The sequence below is a fragment of the Cibotium barometz genome, chromosome 54 (genome assembly GCF_041138505.1).
Source record: "Cibotium barometz isolate CiBa-2024 chromosome 54, ASM4113850v1, whole genome shotgun sequence".
In the NCBI taxonomy this organism is placed as follows: Eukaryota; Viridiplantae; Streptophyta; class Polypodiopsida; order Cyatheales; family Cibotiaceae; genus Cibotium; species Cibotium barometz.
This window is the reverse complement of record NC_141099.1, coordinates 22,467,059-22,490,972: the sequence shown is the minus strand read 5'-3', so window position 1 is coordinate 22,490,972 and position 23,914 is coordinate 22,467,059. Positions and strand designations below refer to the sequence as shown.

General features: G+C 47.5%; 1 protein-coding gene across 2 annotated transcripts in view; it reads right to left on the bottom strand.

The window, feature by feature from the left end:
* Window positions 1–23,914, bottom strand: part of LOC147607951 (protein LAZ1-like) — a 66,199-nt gene that overhangs the window by 25,135 nt on the left and 17,150 nt on the right. For both annotated transcript variants that reach the window (XM_086790094.1, XM_086790095.1), the window contains exons 7-8: window positions 1,087–1,175; window positions 628–883 (exon numbers count right to left, since the gene is read on the bottom strand). In XM_086790094.1, coding sequence (XP_086646220.1) covers window positions 628–883; window positions 1,087–1,175 — 345 coding nt within the window. The remainder of the gene's footprint in view (window positions 1–627; window positions 884–1,086; window positions 1,176–23,914) is intronic.

Sequence of the window (23,914 nt, the reverse complement as noted above, 5' to 3'; positions counted from 1 at the left end):
GCCAACCATAGGACCTTCAAGCAGCAGAAAGATCTTGAATAAGACAGAAATAATAACAAAGCCTTGACTTGGGAAAGTATCCTTGAGAGAGAAGGGAAAGTAGCAGGAGGGAGGGGGAAAGAATGAGGAAAAGGGCGAAAAGGGAAAGAGTGGGAAGGGGAAGCCGGGGCAGGGGTGCTTCCTCCAATCTGGCTGCTCCTAAGAACAGGAAGGGGGAACCTGTAACACCATCTAAGCGCATCTGCGGCTTCAGCCAATAAAGGACTTGGTCTCACCCTGCATTCTTGGACCTTTATGGTGATCGCGTCAGCCAAGGTTTCTCCAGATGGTGCTGACATACTCAAGCATGAGGGTAGGGATCCCTCTATGCCAGCAGAAGGCATGCTAAATGTGCATAGCAGTGAGGCAGGCTCATTATCTTCCACCTGGCACAAAGGTGGTGTCCCAGGATGTGGAGAGGGCCTGACAGGTCTCCACTACAGGGATCTGATGAAGATACAATCCAATCATAACCTATCAAGAGATTCATTTGACATACTTCACAAGTTGAAATGCCAATCCTACCTAAATTCTTAGTAAGATCTTTCAAAGACCCACAAAAAATCCAGCTGACTGATAACTGCTTACCTCTATGCAAATTATGAAGTCTTGTATTCGAGCTTCTAAAGAATCTTCATTTTGAAACCTGGCTGATTGCAAAGCAAAAAAGATGGCTATGAGAAGACCTTGCCACCATGTGAGAAAGACAATGGCTTTGAAACATAAAAACTTAGCCAAGGGCCTAATCGGTGCAAGCTCTTCTTTTGTGATATTGTAAAACTGCATCAAGCAATATAGTGCCCAAGATTGACTGAAATTGATCACCACTGCTACATAGAGGTACCTGAGAGAAGCACGGAAACATACCAACTTCAGCACATATACTAATCTCAGTAAAGGCCCATGAAGACACACAGACAACACATGCAAAAGGAAAAACAAAATCTACTGGGCAGTCTCCGAGTCCTTTTGACCGGGCGGCCACGTCCATTTTTATCTCCACAACACCTCTAAAAATCAGATCCAGCTTCATGGCTTGAAGCTCACCCCCTGTCCCACCGAAACTCTCCTTCTCCATATAAATTCCAACATTGTAGGACCAGTGCAAGGAGAGCGCCAACAGTCTTCAAAATCATCTGCAAAAAATGACATCAATTACAGTTAAGTTTTCAAAGCAATACTGATGAGGTTAGGCTAATGCTAACTAGTGGCTCAACTATGCAACACTTGGTATTTGTCACGATTGTGACTTGATCTCCCTAACTCCACTTGATTAGCCTTCAATTGAAAGCACACCAGTGAAGGGTCACATCCTATCACATGGGTCATCACCAAGGGACACGTCTATTCAAAGACACACATCTATTGATCAAAGGACACATATCTACGTCCAATGGACATGACTATTCATTCAAGAGTCACACCCTTTCGTCAAGGATGTGCCTCTTCATTTGTAACTTTTCAAGCCCTATTTAAGGACTTGTGTCTCAATGCAACACAATACAGCTTTCCGCACTCTGACTAATATTTACTCACCTAATTTTAAGAATTAAAATCTTTAATTATGTTTGATAATGTTTAATTAAGCTAAATCTTAACAGTGGTATCAACCCAAACAAACTCCAGCCTGTAGGATGCCCGCAACCAAACCCTAACCCTAAAAATCAAAAAATCCTAACCCTAAAATCAGCCTTAGCAAGGGTTGTATGGAAGAATGGGAGAGAATGCCCTTGCCAATTTTTACGTGTTTGCCCAATTTTGCCTGATTTGTGATTTCTCCCAAACATTACAGTCATCTCTTCTACACCAAAAAGAAAAAAAAAAAACTCACGGAGAGTTGTAGACGACTAGACAGCCATTAAAGTCATACAAGGCTTCAAGAACCCCTTTTCCCCCATCGCTTCATGCACATGGTGTTCCCCTAGGTTGAATCGTCATTTTTATGGAGTAGCCTCTCGAGTCTCTTCACGACAAAGCCACAACTTTTCAAAAAGAAAAATTAAGCCAATGTTTCTTTAAAACAATAAGGCTTATAAACCTTAGCCTTATCATGTAAATATTAACAAGAAGGTTAAAGGCGCAAGCGTGCGCAAGCTCCCGTGAACACCCCCCCCCTTTCGCTCCTCTGCCCGCCCCCCTCTATACGCGATCCTCCCCCCCCCCCTTTCGCCTCCTACCGCTCTTTTTCCCGCCCCCTGCGCCGTTCGAATCAGACTTCCATTTTTACATAATGAGAGGGAGTTTACCATGGTTAGCGCAGCGAGATCCGTGGAACTACTGTCGTGGAAGTTATTTCTAAGAATGATTATCTGGAACGGGTATCCGGTCAGTGAGTAGTGATGCAATCACCAATAATGCTGGTGTCGTCTCTTTTTAGATTGGATTAGAGTAGAGATCTCTCTAGCGAGAGAAACCAAACCACCCTCCCCCCTCTTCTTTCTTTTTTGGACACCCCCCCATTTTTTCTTTCCATCCTCCTTGTTTCCCCGCCCCTCTCCTCTCTCCCCTCCCGTGCAGGTTGGTGCTTCCTGGCTTCTGGGGTTTTCAACTTTATTCGGCAAGCTTCGGCCTATTCTGGTCTTCACCCTTAGGAGGACTCCATGGCAACCGCTCTGTCATCCCCGACCGAAGCCGTCGTTGCTTGCATTTCATTTTCCAAAGCGGATCTACAAGTTCTTGCCACGACTATTGCCTCACTTGAGGCCACCACCCTCGTTTGCAAAATTGTTGGTAGCCGCACTGCGCGCGGATAGCTCAGGGATCTTTTCCAGGCTAGCCTCATTGGCGAACCTGCAAAGATCATTGATATTCACCCTCTAGGGCGCGGATACTATCAGGTGGAGTTCGACTCGCCATCGACGTCAAACCGAGTCAAGCAGCTAAGCCCCCTAGACTACGTACGACGCAGGCCTTCTTTGCACGGTGGCAACACGGCTTCGATCCAGCGTCTGACCCATTGGCTGGCATTTCGGGCTTCCCAGTGACAGGTTGCTTCCCAGGCCTTAGGAAGGAGTACCTTCCTCTTCTCCCGGTGATTGGTGGTGCCATCTGTTAAAATATTGCATCTCTCATGCTGTCGTGGAGCTGTCGGCCTATTTCCTACAGCAGACTGCTTCATGCACCAAGTATATAAGAGTTGCTCCCTTATTCATTCCATCATATCATTCCTTGCCCTATTTGCTGGCTCTTGTACTCTGTAACCTTAAGCTAATAAAGCTCAGTTCTTGCTTGCAATCTTTCACTCTCTCATGTTCATTGCTTCTGCTTGTGCACATTCTTTCATGGTATCATTCGCCTAGGCTCTGGCTGCTGCACAATCTGTTCCTCTACGTTTTCTGCTTCCCTAGATTCTCCAGGCTGTAGATCCTTCAAAACAGTGGCTGTGTTTCTCTTTCTTAGCTGCGTTTATGCTCTACAAGCTCTCCAACTGCTGTCAGCCAGCCCCCAGGCTGCGTTTTCTTCTACAAAGGCAAGTGGAGGAGTTCTAGCTGCAGATTCAATAAGTGCATCAGACAAGTGGCACATCAGCTCTTCTCCCTCCAAGATCCCCTCCCTCTTTTGGTAGGAGGCTCCCGGTGGTGTGTTTTTTGGGTTTTTTTTGCTGCTGTCCAGCCTGCATCTTCAGAGGGGGCTATTAGTCCCTAGTTGGATCCTGTGGAAAGGTGCTTGAGAGAGCACGTGGATTGCTTAGCTACAGAGGTTGTTTGAGACATAGCTTCTTTGAGGCAAACATGGGTCCCCCCTACACGAACAAGGAGGACAAGCTCAGTGGTACAAACCTACCAGCTCTAGGAAGTGGACTCAGGACCAGGAGGATGCCTTTCTCGCCGAACTTTCAGCTTGGGAGAATCAAGACTCAAAAGCTCACTCTACACTTGTACGAGCCATCTCACCAGAGGTCTCCCCCGCCGTGCAAACATTGGATTGTGCTGCTTCTGTTTAGAGAAAGCTGACAGACCTATATGCACGGGACTCTACAATGCGGTCTGTCAACCTATTGGGTCAGCTTTTTTCTCTGGAGTTTACAACAGGGACTTCCATGCACTCGTTTGTGATTAAGGTTAAGGTAATTCATGACCAATTAGTGGCAATGGGAACTGCCCTGACCTCTTCTTTGTTAGCTGCTCTCCTCCTCATCAGGCTTCCCACAGATTATGACATGGTTTCTCAAGCTTTGCAGGTTCAGATCACAACACGTTCCCTCGAGTTTGATGATCTCTGTACTCTCCTCTTGGAAGAGGAATCCATCCTAGTTTCTCAGGGGAAATTGAAAGTTTCATCTTCTATTGGACCTGATCAGGCACTCTCGACGGTGCAGAAGAAAGTTCGGAGTCGGTGTTACAAGTGTGGGAAGAAAGATCACCTATCAAAGGATTGTCAGTCAAAGGACAAAGGCAAAGCCAAGGACAAGGGCAAGTCTTCAAAGAAGGGCAAAGACAAGTCACATGACACTGACACAGACTCGTCTAGTGATAACCCTAGCTCTCCCAAGGCCTTACAGTCTGGAGAGAACATGACTGGTGTCCTGCTTTGATCCTAAGGGCATCCCCCGTGTGCTGTCTTCCAGAAATGGCTCGTGGGCGGGTGAGGGAGCTTTCAAAAGCTCTCTTATATTAAATCTGGAGCATGGGGCCTGTGTGTCAGAGTTCCAAGTATAAAGACAGGCAAGTTCACTTAATGGTCCAAATGAGTTCCAGGATTGACCAAGTTTCTTTCATGGTTCGGATGAGTTCCATTACTATTGGTTAGCAGAGACTATGGACAAGATGTGTTCCATGTTCATTTGTTTGATGTTATTGGATGTTATGTGTTCACAGTTCTACTTTGAGTTTGGAGCCAAGCAGATTTTCTTTTGCTCTTTATAGTGGCATCATGTTCTCTGAAGACAACAAGCTGACGTGCATTTTCCGAGGTATACTCAATACTGGCCATGCTGAGGTGTCCATGGTCGCACCTTCGTCATCAGTTTTCTTCTGACTTTTTTGCACACTTCAAGATGCAGAGGGGAAGTTAAAATATTGCATCTCTCATGCTGTCGGCCTGTTTCCTACAGCCTACTGCTTCATGCACAAGTATATAAGAGTTGCTCCCTTATTCATTCCATCATACCATTCCTTGTCCTATTTGTTGGCTCTTGTACTCTGTAACCTCAAGCTAATAAAGCTCAGTTCTTGCTTGCAATCTTTCTCTCTCTCATGTTCATTGCTTCCGCTTGTGCACATTCTTTCACCATCAAGAGAGTGATGGAGTCCCCCCCCCCTCCCCCCCTGCCTCGACCCTCGCGAGGGCAACTGGGATTCCATCCTTCCACATCTGTGTGGCCTCGCCGGAGTCTGTACTGCATTGTATATCTATTTCTAGCCTCCGTGGCGACCCCATACAACAACGAGTGAAGTATTCTAGCCTTCCAAGCCAATGCTTCATTTGACCCTCACCAGGAGGAGAGAGAGAGAGACATGCCCTCAAGCAGCAAAGCACTAGGCCCCGACTTCGGGTGACCCAACGGACGGCGAGTGGCAAACGGTTGGACCGCGCTAGGCTGCCCGCGCTAGGCTGCCAGACGACCACCAAAGCCGCGCGCCGCTGCCGCCACCATGCACGCCAGGCTGGCAGATCTCAAAAGGATGCGGTTCTGTCAGAGAACCGTTATGAGCATTTATCTTAGCATCTTCCCATTGGTGACGTGCCCTCTCCACTCCCGAAGCGGGCCCCTTCGGCCCCACCAATATGACAGCCGATCCCTCGTCAGGAAACCCCCCGGCCCCCCCGGCCCCCCCAAATCATAGGCCGGTACCAGTGTAGGAATCTGTGTGCAAACAGGACCAATGTTGCCACCAAGTGACTGCATCACCTGTGAGGTGTGGAGTCATCAGATGGACTTTATATTGGGTATCTATGATCTGAATACAAGCTGAACTGTGTCCACAAGACTAAGTGGACAAACTAACTGATTGACCGCCAAACGCAAGGACAAAGCGACCAAACACTAGGCAAAACCATGCATAAGCTATGGGTGAACTGTGAAGCTATCTTCAAGAGAATACACCGTCCCGAGACCAAGGGTTGGTGTGCTGAAAACTCTGGAAGAGACTAAGCTTCGATTTGCCTTGGGCAGAAAGCACAAGAATGCCGAAAGTATGCAAAGGCTGAGGGCCTAAGCACACATGCTTGACTATTTGCTTGAGAACTTGATTTGTTTTCTGATGATTTATAGACTAAGGCTTGCTCACCTTTTCATATGTCCATTGGGAGCTGGTCGGCTGGCTTAAGATGTTGTCGGCCTGTATTTGATTTGCCACGACTTGTTTTATTAACATTAAATGCTGAAGTCGAGTAATGTCCAGTTTGTTGGCCGACTGCATTCACATCTATCGACTGCTGCCGGGCTGCCGATTGGGCCTAACTAAAGGCTAAGGGTATTAAATACCCCTTGCAAGGCTGTCCCTCTTGGTAGGCCTTGGGGCTGGTCTTAGGGCTGGCCTCTGCTATTTACATGGGTGCAACTGATATGATCTAATGCATTCTACTCCTAAGGCTGACATCTACATAGTACATGCACCTACATGATGATTACTTGCTGAATTCTCCAAAGTGGGTAGAGGACTGACCTGACACACCTCTATGGCTGGGAGACTAACCTACGTAGCTCATATCACATGCACTCTGCACTGTAGTGCATGGTGACAAGATGGCTTATCATTAGTGCAACACAGTACAGCAGTAGAACCCTTTAGGATTTGATATTTGTCATCGTACGCCATGACCCCATTGTAATCCTCAGTCCAAGATATGTCAGGCACGAGCTACATAGGTCATTCCTCGGCCTTAGAGAGTCAATCAGTCAGTCAAGTCCCTTAACCCACTTGTAGAGAATCATTCATGCATATAGAAGTCTGTAGAAGCCTTAGGGTTTGCATCAGATCATGTTTGCATTTTGCATATCATTCATCCCATATGCATATAGACCCATCTAGATCATTGCAGAAGACTCAGAATATCATTCGGTATTTTTTCCATATTTTATAGCATTTATTTGGCATTTTTACCATATTATTATCAACATTATCCATTTATGCAAGACATGTTGCAGTCGGCCAGCTTTCAGCCAGCCGACCTGTACATGAAAGGCATATAAATAGCTTCGCCTTGCATTCATTCATCTCATCTCATATTCATTGGAGTCTAGCGTTTCCCTTCAGCACAAGGAGCATCAACGCATGAAGCATTCAGCCCTTCATCATCAAAACGCAGCATCGACAGAATTCAGCCAGTAGAAACACTTCAGTACCTTGCGTTTTCAGCATACATACAGTTTTCAGCATTCACACACTTCATCGTTTTGCTACAGCCCTACCAGTGAAGGTAAAATGCATTCATTCATTCATTTTCAGCATATACACAGCCTAGAACAGTCCCAATCAGCCCCTTCTCTCAGCCTCAGATTTGCAGCCTTCCTACATTCCATTGGAAGAGTGCATAGGCTTGAGATCAGTCATCATTAGTGCTTCTACAGCCGTGTATAGTTCAGCCCGACTCTTGGTCTTTCAAAGGTCTTGTGTTTGGCTTATCTACAGTCCCAAATCAGTCCTTCATTCATTCTCTTCAAAGATAATAAAGCAAATACTCCTAGCAATAGGAGGGGACCCTTCAGTGGGTAATTTATAAGATGTACGAATCTCTCTCTCTCTCTCTCTCTCTCTCTCTCTCTCTCTCTCTCGCATCTCTTCAAGTTTGAAGTGATAAAGTGGATTGCTAAAGACTCAACGAAACTCACGATAAAGAAGGCGGTGTGAGACTTTGTGTGACAGGATCCTTCATTACGCATAATTCCGCTGCATGTTACAGCTTGTGCCTGACATGTCCCGGCCTGGGGCTCACAAAGGGGTCATGGCATACAACAAAATATCCTAAAAAGGCACTACTTCTATACATGTTTCTTGCACTGTTGTGTTGGAAGGTTGGCGATTTCGAGCGTGTGATCTAGGGCTAGAAGTTGTCTTGGATTATCCCATAAGTGGAAGCATGGGAAGTTGAAGAGCCATATATAGGCTAGAGTGGCACCTTGTCATAGTCATCTCCTCCGGCCGGTGTTTTGGGAGGCAGCTCACCGGGAGATGGGAGCCCGGTGGAGGGATGCTGCAGTGCCCGTTGGGGGTGTTCGTGGAGCTCGATGGTGATGCGTCTCCTACGTGCGTTAGTCTTCCGCTGCGCATTCTGACATGGTATCAGGGCCCGGGCATGTGTGGTCTTGGGCGGCTCGGGCATGTGTGGTCCTAGGTGACCCCCTCGTGCCTCGGTGGCTTGCGGAGCTCGAATCGAGGGAGGGTGTTGGAAGGTTGGCAATTTCGAGCGTGTGATCTATGGCTAGAAGGTGCCTTGGATTATCCCATAAGTGGAAGCATGGGAAGTTGAAGAGCCATATATAGGCTAGAGTGGCACCTTGTCATAGTCATCTCCTCCGGCCGGTGTTTTGGGAGGCAGCTCACCAGGAGATGGGAGCCCGATGGAGGGATGCTGTAGTGCCCGTTGGGGGAGCTCGATGGTGATGCGTCTCCTACGTGTGTTAGTCTTCCGCTGCGCATTTTGACATGTTGATGAGCCAGTTTGTCGCCGTGTACCATAGTGCATGGGTGCACGTGACATGCCTATTTTTTTGGTAGCTGATAGAAGGATCTTTTTCTTAGGGGGGGAAAAAAGAGGGACAGTTTTATTGGCCCAGAATGAGACGAGAAGTATTCACTCATGTGTAGCACCAAACCATTTCAGGATCTCTCTCTGGATTTTGTCACAAGCTTGCCTCCGAGTCTAGGTAAGCGTAATACGCAATCGTTGACGATGTTGATCATTTTAGCAAGTTTGTTATGCTTATTCCTTGCAGGGCTAACGTTACTACTGAAGATGTTGCTAGATTGCTCATGGTACCCCATAGGTGGCATACCTAGGATCATTGTGTCAAATAGAGAAGCCAAGTTTACCTGTCATTTTTGGAGGGCGTTATTTGATAACTCTGGGGCTAAGTTAAGTTCTTCCAATGCATTCTACCCACATATGGATGGCCAAACAGAGAGTTACAATCAATTGGCATTTGACATGCTCAAGTGTTATGTTCACGACTAGCAAGGTAACTGGGAACAGGTTTTGCCTTTAGTTCAAGATATAATGAATGACTCTTTTTCTTCAGCTATTAACAGGACTCCATATGAGGCAACATTTGGACGACCGTTCCAGTTTATTTTGACCAGGACGTCGCCCTTGGTGCCTGAAGCTAACGGATTGCCGGACCCTTACCAGGAGATTTTAGAGTCTATGAAAGACAAGTTGGCTAAAGCGCAGGAGGCCTATACTTGAAAGACCAACAAGGACAGAAGAGATGTAATCTTCTCGAAAAGAGATTGGATATATCTCAGGATCATGAAGCAAAGGTTGAAACAGGTGGGCAAGCGATGCCCAAAGGTATCGTGTCGGAGCTTCGGACCCTTTCCCACTCTAAAGAAGATCAACAAGGTTTCAATGAATCTAAAGCTACCTCCCACTTGGACCATGCATAATGTGTTCCATGTCAGTTGGTTGAAGCCTTATATTGGACCTCCTCTCTCCGTTGTCTACGATGAACAAGAACCAGACCAAGTGGACGAAACTCAAGTTATGGTTCCGGAACACATCCTCTTGCATCATCTCCGGCCGAAAAGAAAGACAGTTTCTAGACTTTGCAACTTCCATCAAGTTAAGCAAAAGGGGTTGTCACATGCATCCCGCACTTGGATGCCACGTGGACATATTTGTAGGACCCAGATCATGCCCAGAGGCTGGGTCTGGCTGAAGCCTTACGGCTTATACATAGATGGTGGGCTCATGTGGTATGTGACACCAGGTGAGGAGTCCAAGCATGGTGTAAGAGAGTGATTGAAGACAACAAGCGGAAGCAAAGGAGAGACTTGGAGGAGCCAACAATAATTCAACACTTGAGCAAAATGATGAATTAAATGGCAAAAACCTATCGGAATGCACAACGGAAATGAGACAAACACCTGTGACAACAGAAATGCAAAGCTATAGGAGAGAGAGAAGCTGTATAAACTCTACTATATACAGAGGATCCGATACAACAATGGTGTGGGGAGCAAGGGTGGTATATATACCACCCTAGGCTGCTAGTCGACCACAGCAAAACAAGCCGACAGCAGCACAACATCTCCATCACTAGAAAATACCAGTCGGCCAGCACCTGAATCAAAGTCGGCGAGTGCAACATCAATCGGCCAGTGTCACATCAGGTTGGCCAAAAGAAAACAGTCCCCCACGACTAGAAAAATAGGGAAAAAAATGAACAATGAGGAAAAATGGAGAAAACTCCTAACCGAGTGGGCACACCCACAACAGAGGCCCTCACTCCCTACTGAGTAATATGGTACAAACAGGAGATGACTACTAACACCCCCTCTCAGCTCCTGGATGTGGAACCAACCCCAGCGAGCTAGAGTGCTTACGGAGCATCTGCTGAGGTAGAGGCTTCGTGAAGAGGTCCGCCATCAAACAAAAGATAAGCAAGATGTCACCAGCCAAAATCTTCTCACAAACAAAGTGATATTGTATCTCTATGTGATTGGTCCGGGCATGGAAGACCGGGTTCCTTTGGTTATCGCACTGGATGACCATGGGTTCCTTCTATGGAAACCCAATCTTGCCAAGTAACCTCCGTAGCCACACCACCTCACAAGCAGCACCACAAGCAGCCTAGTACTCTACGTTAGTAGAAGACAAGGCAATAGTTGGTTGCCTCTTGCTGCTCCAAGAAATAGCTCCTAAGCCAAGGGTAAATCCATAGCCTGATGTAGATCTTTTGGAGTCTAGATCTCCTCCCCAATCAAAGTCACTCCAACCTCGAAGACTGGCTTGGTCCTTCGTTCCCCCTCCAGTGTCATAGAAGAGTCCAAGATCCTTTGTACCTACAAATACCACAAGATCTGCAATCCTGCGTCCCAATGAGTCTTCAAAGGTGTCAGCATAAATGAGCTCAACAACCCCATCGGAAAACTCAAGTCCAATCTGGTGTTCAGCAACCAAATCAATGAACCAACAAGCTTCCGATACAAGGAGACATCAACCTACTCACAAGGATCATGTATTGTAAGTTTGGTATTCGGGTCCATCGGAGATGAAATAGGCTTGCAGTTCTCCATCCCAAAGGCCTCCAGCAACTCATGAACATACCGCTCCTAAGAAACAAAGAACCCCCTTAAGTCTGCCAAATCTCCAATCTTAAAAAGAAATGGAGTAAACCTAAGTCCATCATCTCAAACTCCTTTGACAAGGCAACCTTCGTCACAGCTATGTGCTCCGCATGACCGCCAGTGAGAATAAGATCATCCACATAGCGGATAATCAAGGTGACCATACTGCGTTCCCGAAAGAGATACAAGTTTGGATCTACAACTGACCTCTGGAAACCCTTTCGCAAAAAGAAGGAATCAATCTTCTGATTCCAAGCCCTGGGAGCCTGTTTAAGACCATACAAGGCCTTCCTTAACCTGTAAACCATACCCTTTGATCCCGGAACCTCAAAGCCTGGAGGCTGCTCAACATACACCTCCACTTGCAAGTCACCATTTAGGAACGCAAATTTTACATCCATCTGATACACCGGCCACTGCTGACTGTCTGAATCGTGGTCATCCTAACTGTCGGTGCAAAGCTGTCCTCATAGTCGATGCCAAGCCGCTGAGCATAGCCCTTAGCCACAAGTCTGGCCTTGTGCTTGTCCACCGACCCATTAGACGTATACTTGCTCTTGTAGACCCACTTGACACCAATGACTGACCGTTTTGATGCCCTCGAAACCAACTCTGAATCTGGCCTTGTGCTTGTCCACCGACCCATCAGATGTATACTTGCTCTTGTAGACCCACTTGACACCAATGACTTACCGTTTTGATGGCCTCGGAACCAACTCCGAAGTTTCATTCTTCTCTATGGCTTCAAGTTCCACATGCGTGGCTTTCCTCCAAGTCTCCTTGGAAAGAGCTTCCTTAACGAAAGTAGGCTCTTTGTCCCGAATGATACGAGACATCGGTGCATAATTTACCTATAAAAGCTCCACGCAAGAACTGGAATGTTCTTGCTTGCTGCCAACATCTAGCAAGCCATCCACCATCTGGTCCCAAAAAGCCCGCCGCAGCGTATCCACATTCAAGTGGCCATGAAGAAACTGCCACAAATCACCTAGTTGAGTACATGTCAGAGAAGAGAGTGCTGAGAATTTGTAAATCCCATTCTCCACTCCGCCTTCCCAAACAACCTGGCCTGTTGCTTTGTCCCGGTGAGCAACAAAATGCTCATCAAACTCCACTCGTATGCTAGTCTTGCAAACCTCATGCACTGACAAAAGATGAAAACCAAGAGATGGGACATAAAGAACTTGAGAGAAATGCTTCCCTCCTCTACCATCAGAAATGATCTCCAGCCTGCCCTCACTGTGAATCACGATAGTGAATTTGTCACCGATAAAGATGTGACCTGCCTGCCGTCGAAGATCCTGTAATAACTCTCGGAAAGGAGTCGTGTGCCTAGAAGCACCACTGTCAAGAATCCACTCCCGAGTATCCCTAGCGGTGAGACCAGCTGCCTCCCTGCTCGAAGAAGATGAAGCTCCAGTGTCGATAATCTCCAAGTGCACAAAGGCTGGAGTCTTTGCAGCTGTAGCTGAGGAATCAACACCTTTCTCGGTGCTCCGCTAAGGACACTTACTCCAATAGTGATCCTTCTGGCCACAATGGTTACAGGTCCGCTCGGCCTTCAAAGCATCACGCTCTGAGTTGGGCTCCTGCTCAAAAGACTTTGCCTGTGAAGACTTCCCTTTGCCTCTGTTGTTGTTGTTGCAGCCTTTCCACCGCTGGCGAGTCAAAGCCTCAGAACCTCCGCCCTGTGGTGGAGGGTTCGTAAACCACTCTTCCTAGTCCCAAACCCTCGGCACAAGCTCCTCCCATGTAATGGTGCTGAGCCTCCCACAGGTGATCAAAGAAGAATAGAAAGTTGAGTACTAAGAGGTAAGATGAGACAGCAAAGTGATGGCTATATCCTCTGAAGATATCTCCTTCCCAGCTTGAAGAACCTCCTATTGAAGAGCCTGGAGTTTGTTGATGTGCTCTCGCATCATCGAAGACTTTGCAGGATTCATCACTCGTATCTGCACTTTCAAGGAAATCCTCTTCCTGGGTGATACCCTATTGTACAAAGAAGCCGAATCCCTTGGACCAACGTCATGTGTTTGATGTGGTTGATCACTTGGGGTGTTATGGCAGATTGAAAAGGGTGGAGACAGAGGTTGAACAGTGAATGTATGTATGAGCTGAGATGTTTAATCATGTGCTTGAGATATGCCAGATGTATGCTCATGGCTGCCCTGCTTAGTGGTCTTGGCTGATCAGAGGGAGGCACAGTGTGTTGTTTTGAGACACAGATCTGTGTGCGTGAATCCTCTGTGCTAAGAGGGATTGTGGGCTGTCAGATTGGACATATATGTGTAATCTCTTGGCTGATTTTGTTGTACTCAACCTTTCATACTTTTGAAATTGAATAAAGAAATACCGCAAGGGGCGCCAAGCTTTGGGGCCAACAGGTGTCGCTTTGTTTTCAGATTTCGGCACTCTAGCTCCAATCTGTTTTGTTTTCTCATCTAGACTACAAGTGGACGGGTGACTGCTAGTCTACCGCACTCTGGTTTCTATCAGAGGCCGGTTTCAAGGTTCCGTTGCCGGGACCAATCATCAACTTTCTGAAGGGGGTGAACTCGTGGTTGCCTCGAAGAAAGCCATCGCTGAAAAATTCAGCAAACATGTCTGATACAGAGGATGAGTACTTCTATCATGAAGAGGAAGAGCAAGAGACTTCTCCTGAGAGAGATGTATCTGAGGATATTCATGCAGGAGAACAGGCTGCAGATGTTGAGCCTTATGAGGATGTAACACAGCCAGAAGATGTGCTTGGTAAAGAGGATGATGATGCTCGGTTCAAAGATCGTTTGGCTAGTGTTATGGATGTATTTATGCAGCTCACTCAGAGTGAGAGATTTGCTGAATTTATGAGATCCCGCACAGAGCCCGAGAAAAAGAAGAAGAAGGTTCGTTCTAAGAACCTTCCACAGGGTCATGGTGGTGCCATCCCACAGGAACCATCTCTTGGCCAGTTTTCGAACATGCAGCATGCTTATGGTGCAAACTCACAGAGTTCCTTCTTTGGACAGCCATCAATTCCTCAGCAGAATATGCATCCAGGTTATTTTGGTGGTGGCTCGGTGTTCCAATCTATGACTGGGGGTTATCCTCAGGGAGGCATGGGTATGCATGGGCCTTTTGGAGCTAAATTTCAGCATGGTATGCAGGGGAATATGTATGGTGGTATGCAGTCCGGTATGCAAGGAAATATGTTTGGGGGCATGCAACCTGGAATGCAAGGCAATATGTTTGGTGGTATGCAGCCAGGTATGCATAATGGAATGTTTGGAAACATGGCTGGAATGTATGGTATGCCTGGTGTGGGAATGGGAAATGTTGACCCAATGATGGGCATGAATGTTGGGGGCAACAATCTTGCGAAACCACTTCCATATGATAATCTAACGCCTATGGGAAAGGGGAAGGATTACAAGGAAGGGGGAGCTGCAGTGAAGTTTGATACATTCAGTGGAGCCAAAGATAAATTGAAAGCACTTACCTTTTTACAGCAGTTTGATGCTGCTTTTTCTCGTGGGAATTACACAGAGTCCTCTAAGGTGAGGAAAGCTGCCACTTTTCTCAAGGGCAATGCTTTGCAGTGGTGGTCTACTCTTCTTTTGCAGGGCATAGTACCCACCACTTGGGTACAATTTAAACAGGTTTTCTCTTCCGTATGGCTCACATCTACATTTGAGGTGGATGTTATGACTGCATGGCACAAATTGGATGCTTCAAAGTGTGAGAATTTGGAGGATTATAACAAGAAGTTTTGGGAAGCTTTACTCCCAGTGACTTCTTACCGTGCAGTGCCATTGTCTGAGCAAGTAGAGAAGTATTGTTGTGGGCTGCCCAAAGAGGTGCGAGATTATTGTATCAAGACGAGTAACGAACATGTCACAGATGATTGAAAATGCTATGACGGCTAATGCGTTACTCACTGGAGGTTCATCTGGGTTTAAAGGCAGTAAGAACATGAGCAAGAAAGCTGAAAAATCTGGGCATGCTTCTCGTGATGCTAAAGCGGCTTCAGAGACGAAGTATAAGAAGTTGCCAATGCCCAAGAGGACTTCTGAGGAAAGACAGGCTTTGAGAGATGCTCGTAAATGTTTCTACTGTACTGAAGAGGGACATATGTCATTTAATTGTCCCAAAAGAAAGTCCCAAAAGGACTCTGACAATAAAGGAGAGCCCAAGTCAAAGAAACCAAAACCCTCTGCAGGCTTAGTTCCTGATCTTGTGGGGGAACAGCCAGGTGGTGAAGCAACAGAGTTGTGCAGGGCATGGGGCAAAGTGAGAGATCAGAATGCCTTGATCTTCTTTGACACAGGTGCTAGAGCCAACTTCATTTCACCAGATTTGGCTGGCCGATTGGGGATTCGCGCAGAGGAGATGGGGCCGTTGCATGAGGCTAATATGGCTTGTCCAGGGTATGCAGAACCCGTTACTCCTATCATTGGGAAGCTTCGGCTTCATTTGCAGGGTTATGTGGACAGCGAAGAGTTCTTCATCATGCCTTTGGATGGCTGTGATGTTTTGTTGGGGATGCCATGGTGCCACAGAGTACATGCGGTGGTGGATACTTACAATAGGAAAATCACTCTGACTCATAGAGGGAAAGAACATGTATTGGATGTAAAACTCAAAGGGGAATCTGTTCCTATTGTATCCGCTTCGGCGATTTCATCAGTAATGAAAAAGCATCTTTCCGCGTACTTGATTTATGTAAAGGATGCACAGGATGATGAGTCTAAGTCTAATTTGTCTATGTTAGATAAGGACAGGACTGATTTCTTATGTGGGTTTCAAGATTGTTTTTCTTTGTCATTGCCAGGAGAACTTCCTCCTGAGAGGCCAGACGATCATGCCATTGATCTGATTCCTGGTAGTACTCCACCGAATAGACCGCCGCACCGTGTTAGTGCAGCCCAACAGGAAGAAATTATGAGTCAGGTGCAAGAACTTTTGAATAAAGGGTTGATACAGCCTAGCTCATCACCCTTTTGCTCACCTGTACTCTTAGTGCAAAAGAAGGATGGTTCTTGGCGCATGTGTATTGACTACAGGGTGCTGAACAAGAACACCATCAAGAATCGATTCCCCATACAGAGGATCGATGACATTTTGGACCGCTTACAGGGCTCCACAGTCTTTAGTCGCATTGACTTGAAAAGCGGGTATCATCAGATACGTATTAGACCCGAGGATGTGCATAAGACAGCATTCCAAACCACGTTTGGGTTGTATGAGTTTTTGGTTATGCCCTTTGGTTTGACAAATGCACTTGCCACATTTAACAAAATGATGGACAGGATTTTCAGGCCTCATAGAGAGTTTGTGGGCACATTCTTTGATGATATGATTGTGCATTCACGAACTGAGGAAGAGCATAGAAGGCATTTAGCCATTGTGTTTGCAAAACTCAGGAACCATAGGCTGGTTGTTAATGGCAAGAAGAGTGAGTTCTTTTTGCAAGAGATTCATTTCTTGGGGCATATTGTGTCTGCGCATGGAGTCCGTATGGATCCAGCAAAGGTGGAAGCAATTCTTAATTGGCCAGATTTGAGGACCGTGCATGATGTACGCAGCTTTCTAGGATTGTGTTCCTATCACAAGCGTTACACACGGTACTTTGCTGAAATTGCTTCGCCTCTTCATGCCTTGACAAAGAAGGCAACTCCGTTTAGATGGGCTGATCGGGAAATTACAGCATTCAAAAAGCTCAAAGAAAAGCTTACTTCGGATCCAGTATTGGTGTTACCGGACCTCCGAAAGGCTTTTGTCATCCAGTGTGATGCATGTGGAAGTAGCATTGGTGCAGTTCTCATGCCAGAGGGACATGTGATAGCCTATGAGAGTAGAATATTGCAAGATGCTGAGAAGCATTTACAGGTTTATGAGAAAGAGATGTTGGCTGTAATTCACGCTCTTTCTACATGGAAACACTACTTGCTTGGGGCTGATTTCACTATACAGACAGATCATCAGACCTTGCGTTATTTCCTCACGCAAACTAAGCTTTCAGAGAAGCATATGCGTTGGGGAAACTTTTTGTCAATGTTTCACTTCCAGATTGTGCATGTGAAAGGCAAAAAGAATGTAGTGGCAGATGCTTTGTCACGCAAGCCACAGGTCTCTGCAGTTTCACTTGCTTATCATCATGAGCTTGATGAAATGAAAGAGCAGTATGCCCATGATGAGGACTTTGAAAGGTTGTATGATCAGATGTCTGAGGGTCAGCGGCATGAGCACTATACTCTCAGAGACGGGTTTTTATTGATGCATGGCAGACTCTGTGTAACCAGGCCATTGCGACTCAAGGTTATGATTGAAAGTCATGCTCCACCGTATGCAGGTCATAGAGGTATTGACGCCACAATCAAAGCAGTGGAGACTTTCTTTTATTGGCCAACGTTGAGAAGAGATGTTGATGCCTTTGTGAGGCAATGCATCGTATGTCAGAAGGTAAAGTTTGACCGTCAGAAGACACCAGGGTTATTACAGCCTTTACTTATTCCAGATAGACCTTGGGAGAGCATTGCCATGGATTTTATATTTGATCTTCCACGAACACAAACGAGAAATGATGGCATCTAGACTATCATATGCAGGTTCAGTAAGCAGGCTCATTTCATTCCCGTGCGTGAGACGATCAAAGTGGATCATATGGTGAAGTTGTTCATGGCGAACATCTTCAAGTATCATGGCTTGCCTACGTCTATCATTAGTGACCGTGATCCATGGATGACGAGTTTGTTCTGGAGAGGGTTGTTTGACAACATGGGTACAACTCTCAAGTTTTCATCGTCATTTCATCCACAGACAGATGGTCAGTCAGAAGAGGCTAACTCTACAGTGTTGGATCTTCTCAAGTGTTATGTGTCAGAGCACAAGCAACAATGGGAAAAGTATCTTCCTTTGGTGGAGTTTGCATATAACAACATTGTACATACCTCGACAGGCAAGGCCCCTTTTGAGATTGTAGAAGGAGGGAAGAAGGTGTCAGAATATGCAGCGGAAATGATATCCAAACTTGGGTAGACAAGAGCAAGTAGACTGCAGAAAATAATCAGCACAAGAAACACTGAGAGATGTGTGTAAACTCTTCTCTATACACAAGATCCCGAAGAAAACTGAATGAGAAAGTGGAGGAGGATGGGGGGGAATATATACAAGCCCATGAGGGCAGTCGGCCAGCCCTGGAAGAGGCCCACGACTCATGAAATGTCCACGACTGCTGAAAAACAGCAGTCGGCCAGCATCTGGTCCCCACGTCTGCTCAGATCAGGTCGGCCAGCACACAAATAGCCCACGACTGCTCCAGATGCAGTCGGCCAGCCTCAGTGTGGTCCTGGCATCACCTGGCAGCCCTCCAGCCACTAGGAAAAAAATGGGAAAAATAGGGAAAAAATACGGGGAGTGTGGAAAAATGATATACGGGCGGGCACACCCACAACAGAGGCCCTGGTGTATACAAATAGACAGGAGATGACTTCTAACACCCCCTCTCAGCTCCTGGCTGTGTAACCAACCCCAGGGAGCTGGAGTGCCGCCTGAGCGTAGCCTGAGGTAGAGACTTCGTGAAGAGGTCCGCCGCATTGTCCTCCGTCGAACAATAAAGTAGCAAGATGTCACCAGCCAAGATCTTCTCACGAACAAAGTGATACTGTATCTCTATATGCTTGGTCCGGGCATGGAAAACCGGGTTCCGAGCAATAGCTATACAACTCTGGTTATCACACTGGATGACTGTGGGCTCCCTCTGTGGAAACCCCATCTCGCCAAGCAGCCTCCGCAGCCATACAACCTCACAAGCAGCACCACAAGCAGCCCGATACTCTGCCTCTGTCGAAGAAAGGGCAATAGTCGGCTGCTTCTTGCTGCTCCAAGAAACCGCTCCTGAGCCGAGGGTAAAAGTGTATCCTGAAGTAGATCTCCTCGTGTCTGGATCTCCTCCCCAATCTGAGTCACTCCAACCTTGGAGCTTGACTCCATTCCCTCCTGTGTAAAAGAGTCCCAGATCCTTCGTACTCTGCAGATACCGCAAGATCCGCAATCCTGCGTCCCAATGAGTCTTCAATGGCGTCTGCATAAAAGAGCTCAACAGCCCTACGGAGAAGCTCAAGTCCAATCTGGTGTTCAGCAACCAGATCAATGAACCAACCAGCTTCCGGTACTGCGAGGCATCAACTGGCTCACAAGGATCTGTAACGGTTAACTTTGTGTTCGGGTCCATCGGCGAAGTAATAGGCTTGCAGTTCTCCATCCCAAAGGCCTCAAGCAACTCATGAACATACCGCTGCTGAGAGACGAAAAACCCCCTCTGGGTCTGCCAGATCTCCAATCCCAAGAAGAAGTGGAGTAAGCCTAAGTCGGTCATCTCAAACTCCTTTGACAAGGCAGCCTTCGTCACTCCAATGTGCTCCACATGACCGCCGGTGAGAATGAGATCATCCACATAAAGGATGATGAGTGTGACCAAGCCGCGTTCCCGAAAGAGATACAGGTTCGGATCTGCAACCGATCTCTGGAATCCAGTCCGAATAAAGAAGGAATCAATCTTCTGATTCCAAGCCCGCGGAGCCTGCTTAAGACCATACAAGGCCTTACGTAACCTGTAAACCATCCCTTCCGATCCTGGAACAATGAAGCCTGGAGGCTGCTCAACGTACACCTCCTCCTGCAGGTCACCATTAAGGAACGCCGATTTTACATCCATCTGGTACACGGGCCACCTCTGAGAAGAAGCAAGGGCAAGAACGGTCCGAATCGTGGTCATCCGCGCTGTCGGTGCAAAGGTATCCTCGTAGTCGATGCCTGGCCGCTGAGCATAACCCTTAGCCACGAGCCTGGCTTTGTGTTTGTCCACCGACCCATCAGCCGCGTACTTGGTCTTAAAGACCCATTTGACACCAATGACTGACCGCTTCGACGGCCTCGGAACCAACTCCCAAGTGTTGTTCTTCTCGATGGCGTCAAGTTCCACCTGCATGGCTTCCCTCCAAGTATCCTGTGAGAGGGCTTCCTTTACGGAAGTGGGCTCTTTATCCCGCATGATACGAGACATAAGAGCATAGTTCACCTGAAGAAGCTCCGCCGTGTTGCTTTTATCTCGAACTCGATGTGATCTTCGAGGGCCGTCCTCTGTGGTCCACTCGGAGGGTACCTCCGTGACACCTGACTCCCGAAGGGTGTCCATCAACCACCTAGGTACTCGAACAGATCGTGGAGCCTCCTGTGGTCGCGGGGGCTCAACTCCAGCTGCAGGCTCAACCTCCTGTGATGACTGAGGTGGATCAACTGGAGTGATAGACTGGGAATCATCTTCAGACTCTGGATCTCCAAGAAGTGGCGGCTCCTCGACAGTGGATGCTGGAACATGCTCGTCAAAGACCACATCCCGGCTGACAACAATCTCGTTCCTCTCTGGATCATACAACCTGTATCCCTTGGAAAGAGAGTTATACCCCACAAATACCAGCTTGCGGGACTTGGAGTCAAGCTTCCCCCTCTGCTTCTTCGGAATATGTACATACGCGTCACTCCCAAAGACACGGAAGTGCGAGACATCGGGTTTTCTGCCAAAATATGCCTCAAATGGAGTCATATGGGGTACAGAAGTCGTCGGAGAGCGGTTAATGGTATGGATAGCTGTCGCCACACCCTCACCCCACAGTGGACGAGGAAGATCTCGATGCTCCAGCATGGTCCTCGCCATCTCCACCACTGTCCTGTTCTTACGTTCAACAACTCCATTCTCCGAAGGCGATCCGGTATTGGCCAATTCCCTCTTGATGCCATGATCTGCACAAAACCGAAAGAATACAGTCGAGGAGAATTCCCCTCCTTTGTCAGCCCTGAGAGTCTTGACCTGAAATCCAGACTCTTTCTCCACCATCACGTGCCAATCCTTGAACCGAGCAAAAGCCTGGTCCTTCTGTGAAAGAAAGTAGACCCACGTGAATCTGGTACAATCATCAACAAGCAGCATGAAGTAGAGAGATCCTCCCAAGGATGGTATCTGCTGTGGTCCACACAAGTCAGTGTGAATCAACTCCAAAGGTTTCGAAGCCCGCATAGAAGCCTGCTTCGGAAAGGATTCCCTGTGCTGCTTACCACGTATGCAAGAACTGCAGCGTCCTTGCCTACTACCAACATCTGGCAAGCCAACCACCATCTAGTCCCGGAAGGCGCGCCGCAAAGCATCCACATTTAAGTGGCCAAAACGAAAGTGCCACAAGTCTCCGACCTGAGAGCCTGTCAGTGAGGAGAGTGCAGAGAGTTTGTAGATACCGTTCTCCACACCGCCTTCCCAAACAACTTTGCCTGTCTCACGGTCCCTTAGAGCAACTGAATGCTCCTCAAATTCCACCCGAAAGCCAGTCTTGCATACCTCATGCACTGACAAAAGATGAAAGCCCAGAGCAGGGACATAAAGAACACGGGAAGCATGCTTGCCCCCCTTGCCGTCGGGAATGATCTCCATCCGGCCCTCACTATGAATCGGAATAGTGGAATTATCACCAATAAAGATACGACCTGACTGCCGCTTCAGATCCAGGAAGAAGTCACGGGATGGAGTCATGTGCCTGGAAGCACCACTGTCGAGAATCCATTCCCGAGTATCCTTTGCGGTGAAGCCAACTGCCTCCTCGCTCGAAGACAATGAATCATCGGAGTCCACCATCTCCAAGTGCACAAATGCCGGAGTCTTCGCAGCTGAGGCTGAGGACTCAGCACTCTTCCCTGTCCGCTTAGGGCACTTCCTCCAGTAGTGGCCTTTCTCGCCACAATCATTGCAAGATCTTTCGGCCTTCAGCTTCTCTCGTTCTGGATCAGGCTTCTTCTCGGAAGACTTATCTGGTGAAGCCTTCCCTTTGCCCTTGTTGGTATTACGGCCTTTCGACCGTTGGCCAGTTAAGGCCTCCGAACCTCCGCCGTGAGGAGGGTTCGTAAAACGTTCCTCCTGGTCCAAGACCATTGGCACAAGCTCCTCCCAAGTAATGGTGCTGAGCCTGCCACTAGTGATCAACGAGGAATAGAAAGCGGAATACTGACCAGGCAAGTGAGAAAGTAACGTGATGGCCATATCTTCGGACGATATCTCTTTCCCAGCTTGAAGGACTTCCTGCTGAAGGGCCTGCAGCTTGTTAATGTGTTCCCGCATCGTCGAAGACTTTGCAGGGTTCATAACCCGCATCTGCACTTCCAAGGATATCCGCTTCATGGGTGATACCCTGTTGTACAAAGAAGCCAAGTGCTCCCATATGCCTCTCGCCAGCGTCATGTGCTTCACATGGTTGATCACCTGTGGTGTGCAATTGAGGAATATAAATGACCGGACCCTGGCGTTGACACGGTCCCACATTTGTGCCTGTGCCTCTCGGTCCTTCCTCGCGGATAAAACCTCCCCTTCCTCAGCTTCCGGCCTTGGCACCCCTTTGATAATAAAATCAGCAAGATCATATGACTCCAGAACTGACTCCATCATGACCTTCCAGATGCCATAATTGGACCCGTCCAACTGCCGATCCACTGGGAACGTGGGAAGAGTCGGAATCTTCACGTGCTTCTCTGCCATCTCGAGTAAATCCGCCATCTCGGAGAGTAACCTGAAAGGGTGGGTGGGTGGGAAAAATCTGAAAATCAGAAAATATGCAAGTGGCTGTCCAGCCCTTCTGCCCGCCTTCCTCTTGCACCTTCACTTCCCGTTCAGCCCGTAACAGTCCACCGATCAGCAACTTGTTGCTCCCCCTCTTGCTCAGAAAAACGCCCAAGATCTGCTAGAGCCTATGGCTCTGATACCATGTCAGAATATGCAGCGGAAATGATATCCAAACTTGGGTAGACAAGAGCAAGTAGACTGCAGAAAATAATCAGCACAAGAAACACTGAGAGATGTGTGTAAACTCTTCTCTATACACAAGATCCCGAAGAAAACTGAATGAGAAAGTGGAGGAGGATGGGGGGGAATATATACAAGCCCATGAGGGCAGTCGGCCAGCCCTGGAAGAGGCCCACGACTCATGAAATGTCCACGACTGCTGAAAAACAGCAGTCGGCCAGCATCTGGTCCCCACGTCTGCTCAGATCAGGTCGGCCAGCACACAAATAGCCCACGACTGCTCCAGATGCAGTCGGCCAGCCTCAGTGTGGTCCTGGCATCACCTGGCAGCCCTCCAGCCACTAGGAAAAAAATGGGAAAAATAGGGAAAAAATACGGGGAGTGTGGAAAAATGATATACGGGCGGGCACACCCACAACAGAGGCCCTGGTGTATACAAATAGACAGGAGATGACTTCTAACAGAAGGTACCACCCATTTTGCATACAAAGGATAAGATCTTTGAGGCTGATCAGTATGTGGAAAGTTTGGATGAAGCTTATCGGAGGGTTAAGTTGGCACTCCAGAAAACTCAGCAGAAGCAAAAGAAAGTCGCAGACCGTCACAGACGAGATTTACAGTTTGCATTGGGTGATTGGGTTCTTTTGCACTTTGAAAAGGCTAGACTCAAGAAGATGAAGGGTAAAGAGCGCTTATTCCCTAAATTGAGCATGCGTTATTATGGGCCTTTTCAGGTTTTGGAAAAGATTGGTGAGGTAGCCTATCATTTGAAGCTACCAGATCACTGGAGGATTCACAATGCTTTTCACATGAGTCTCCTTAG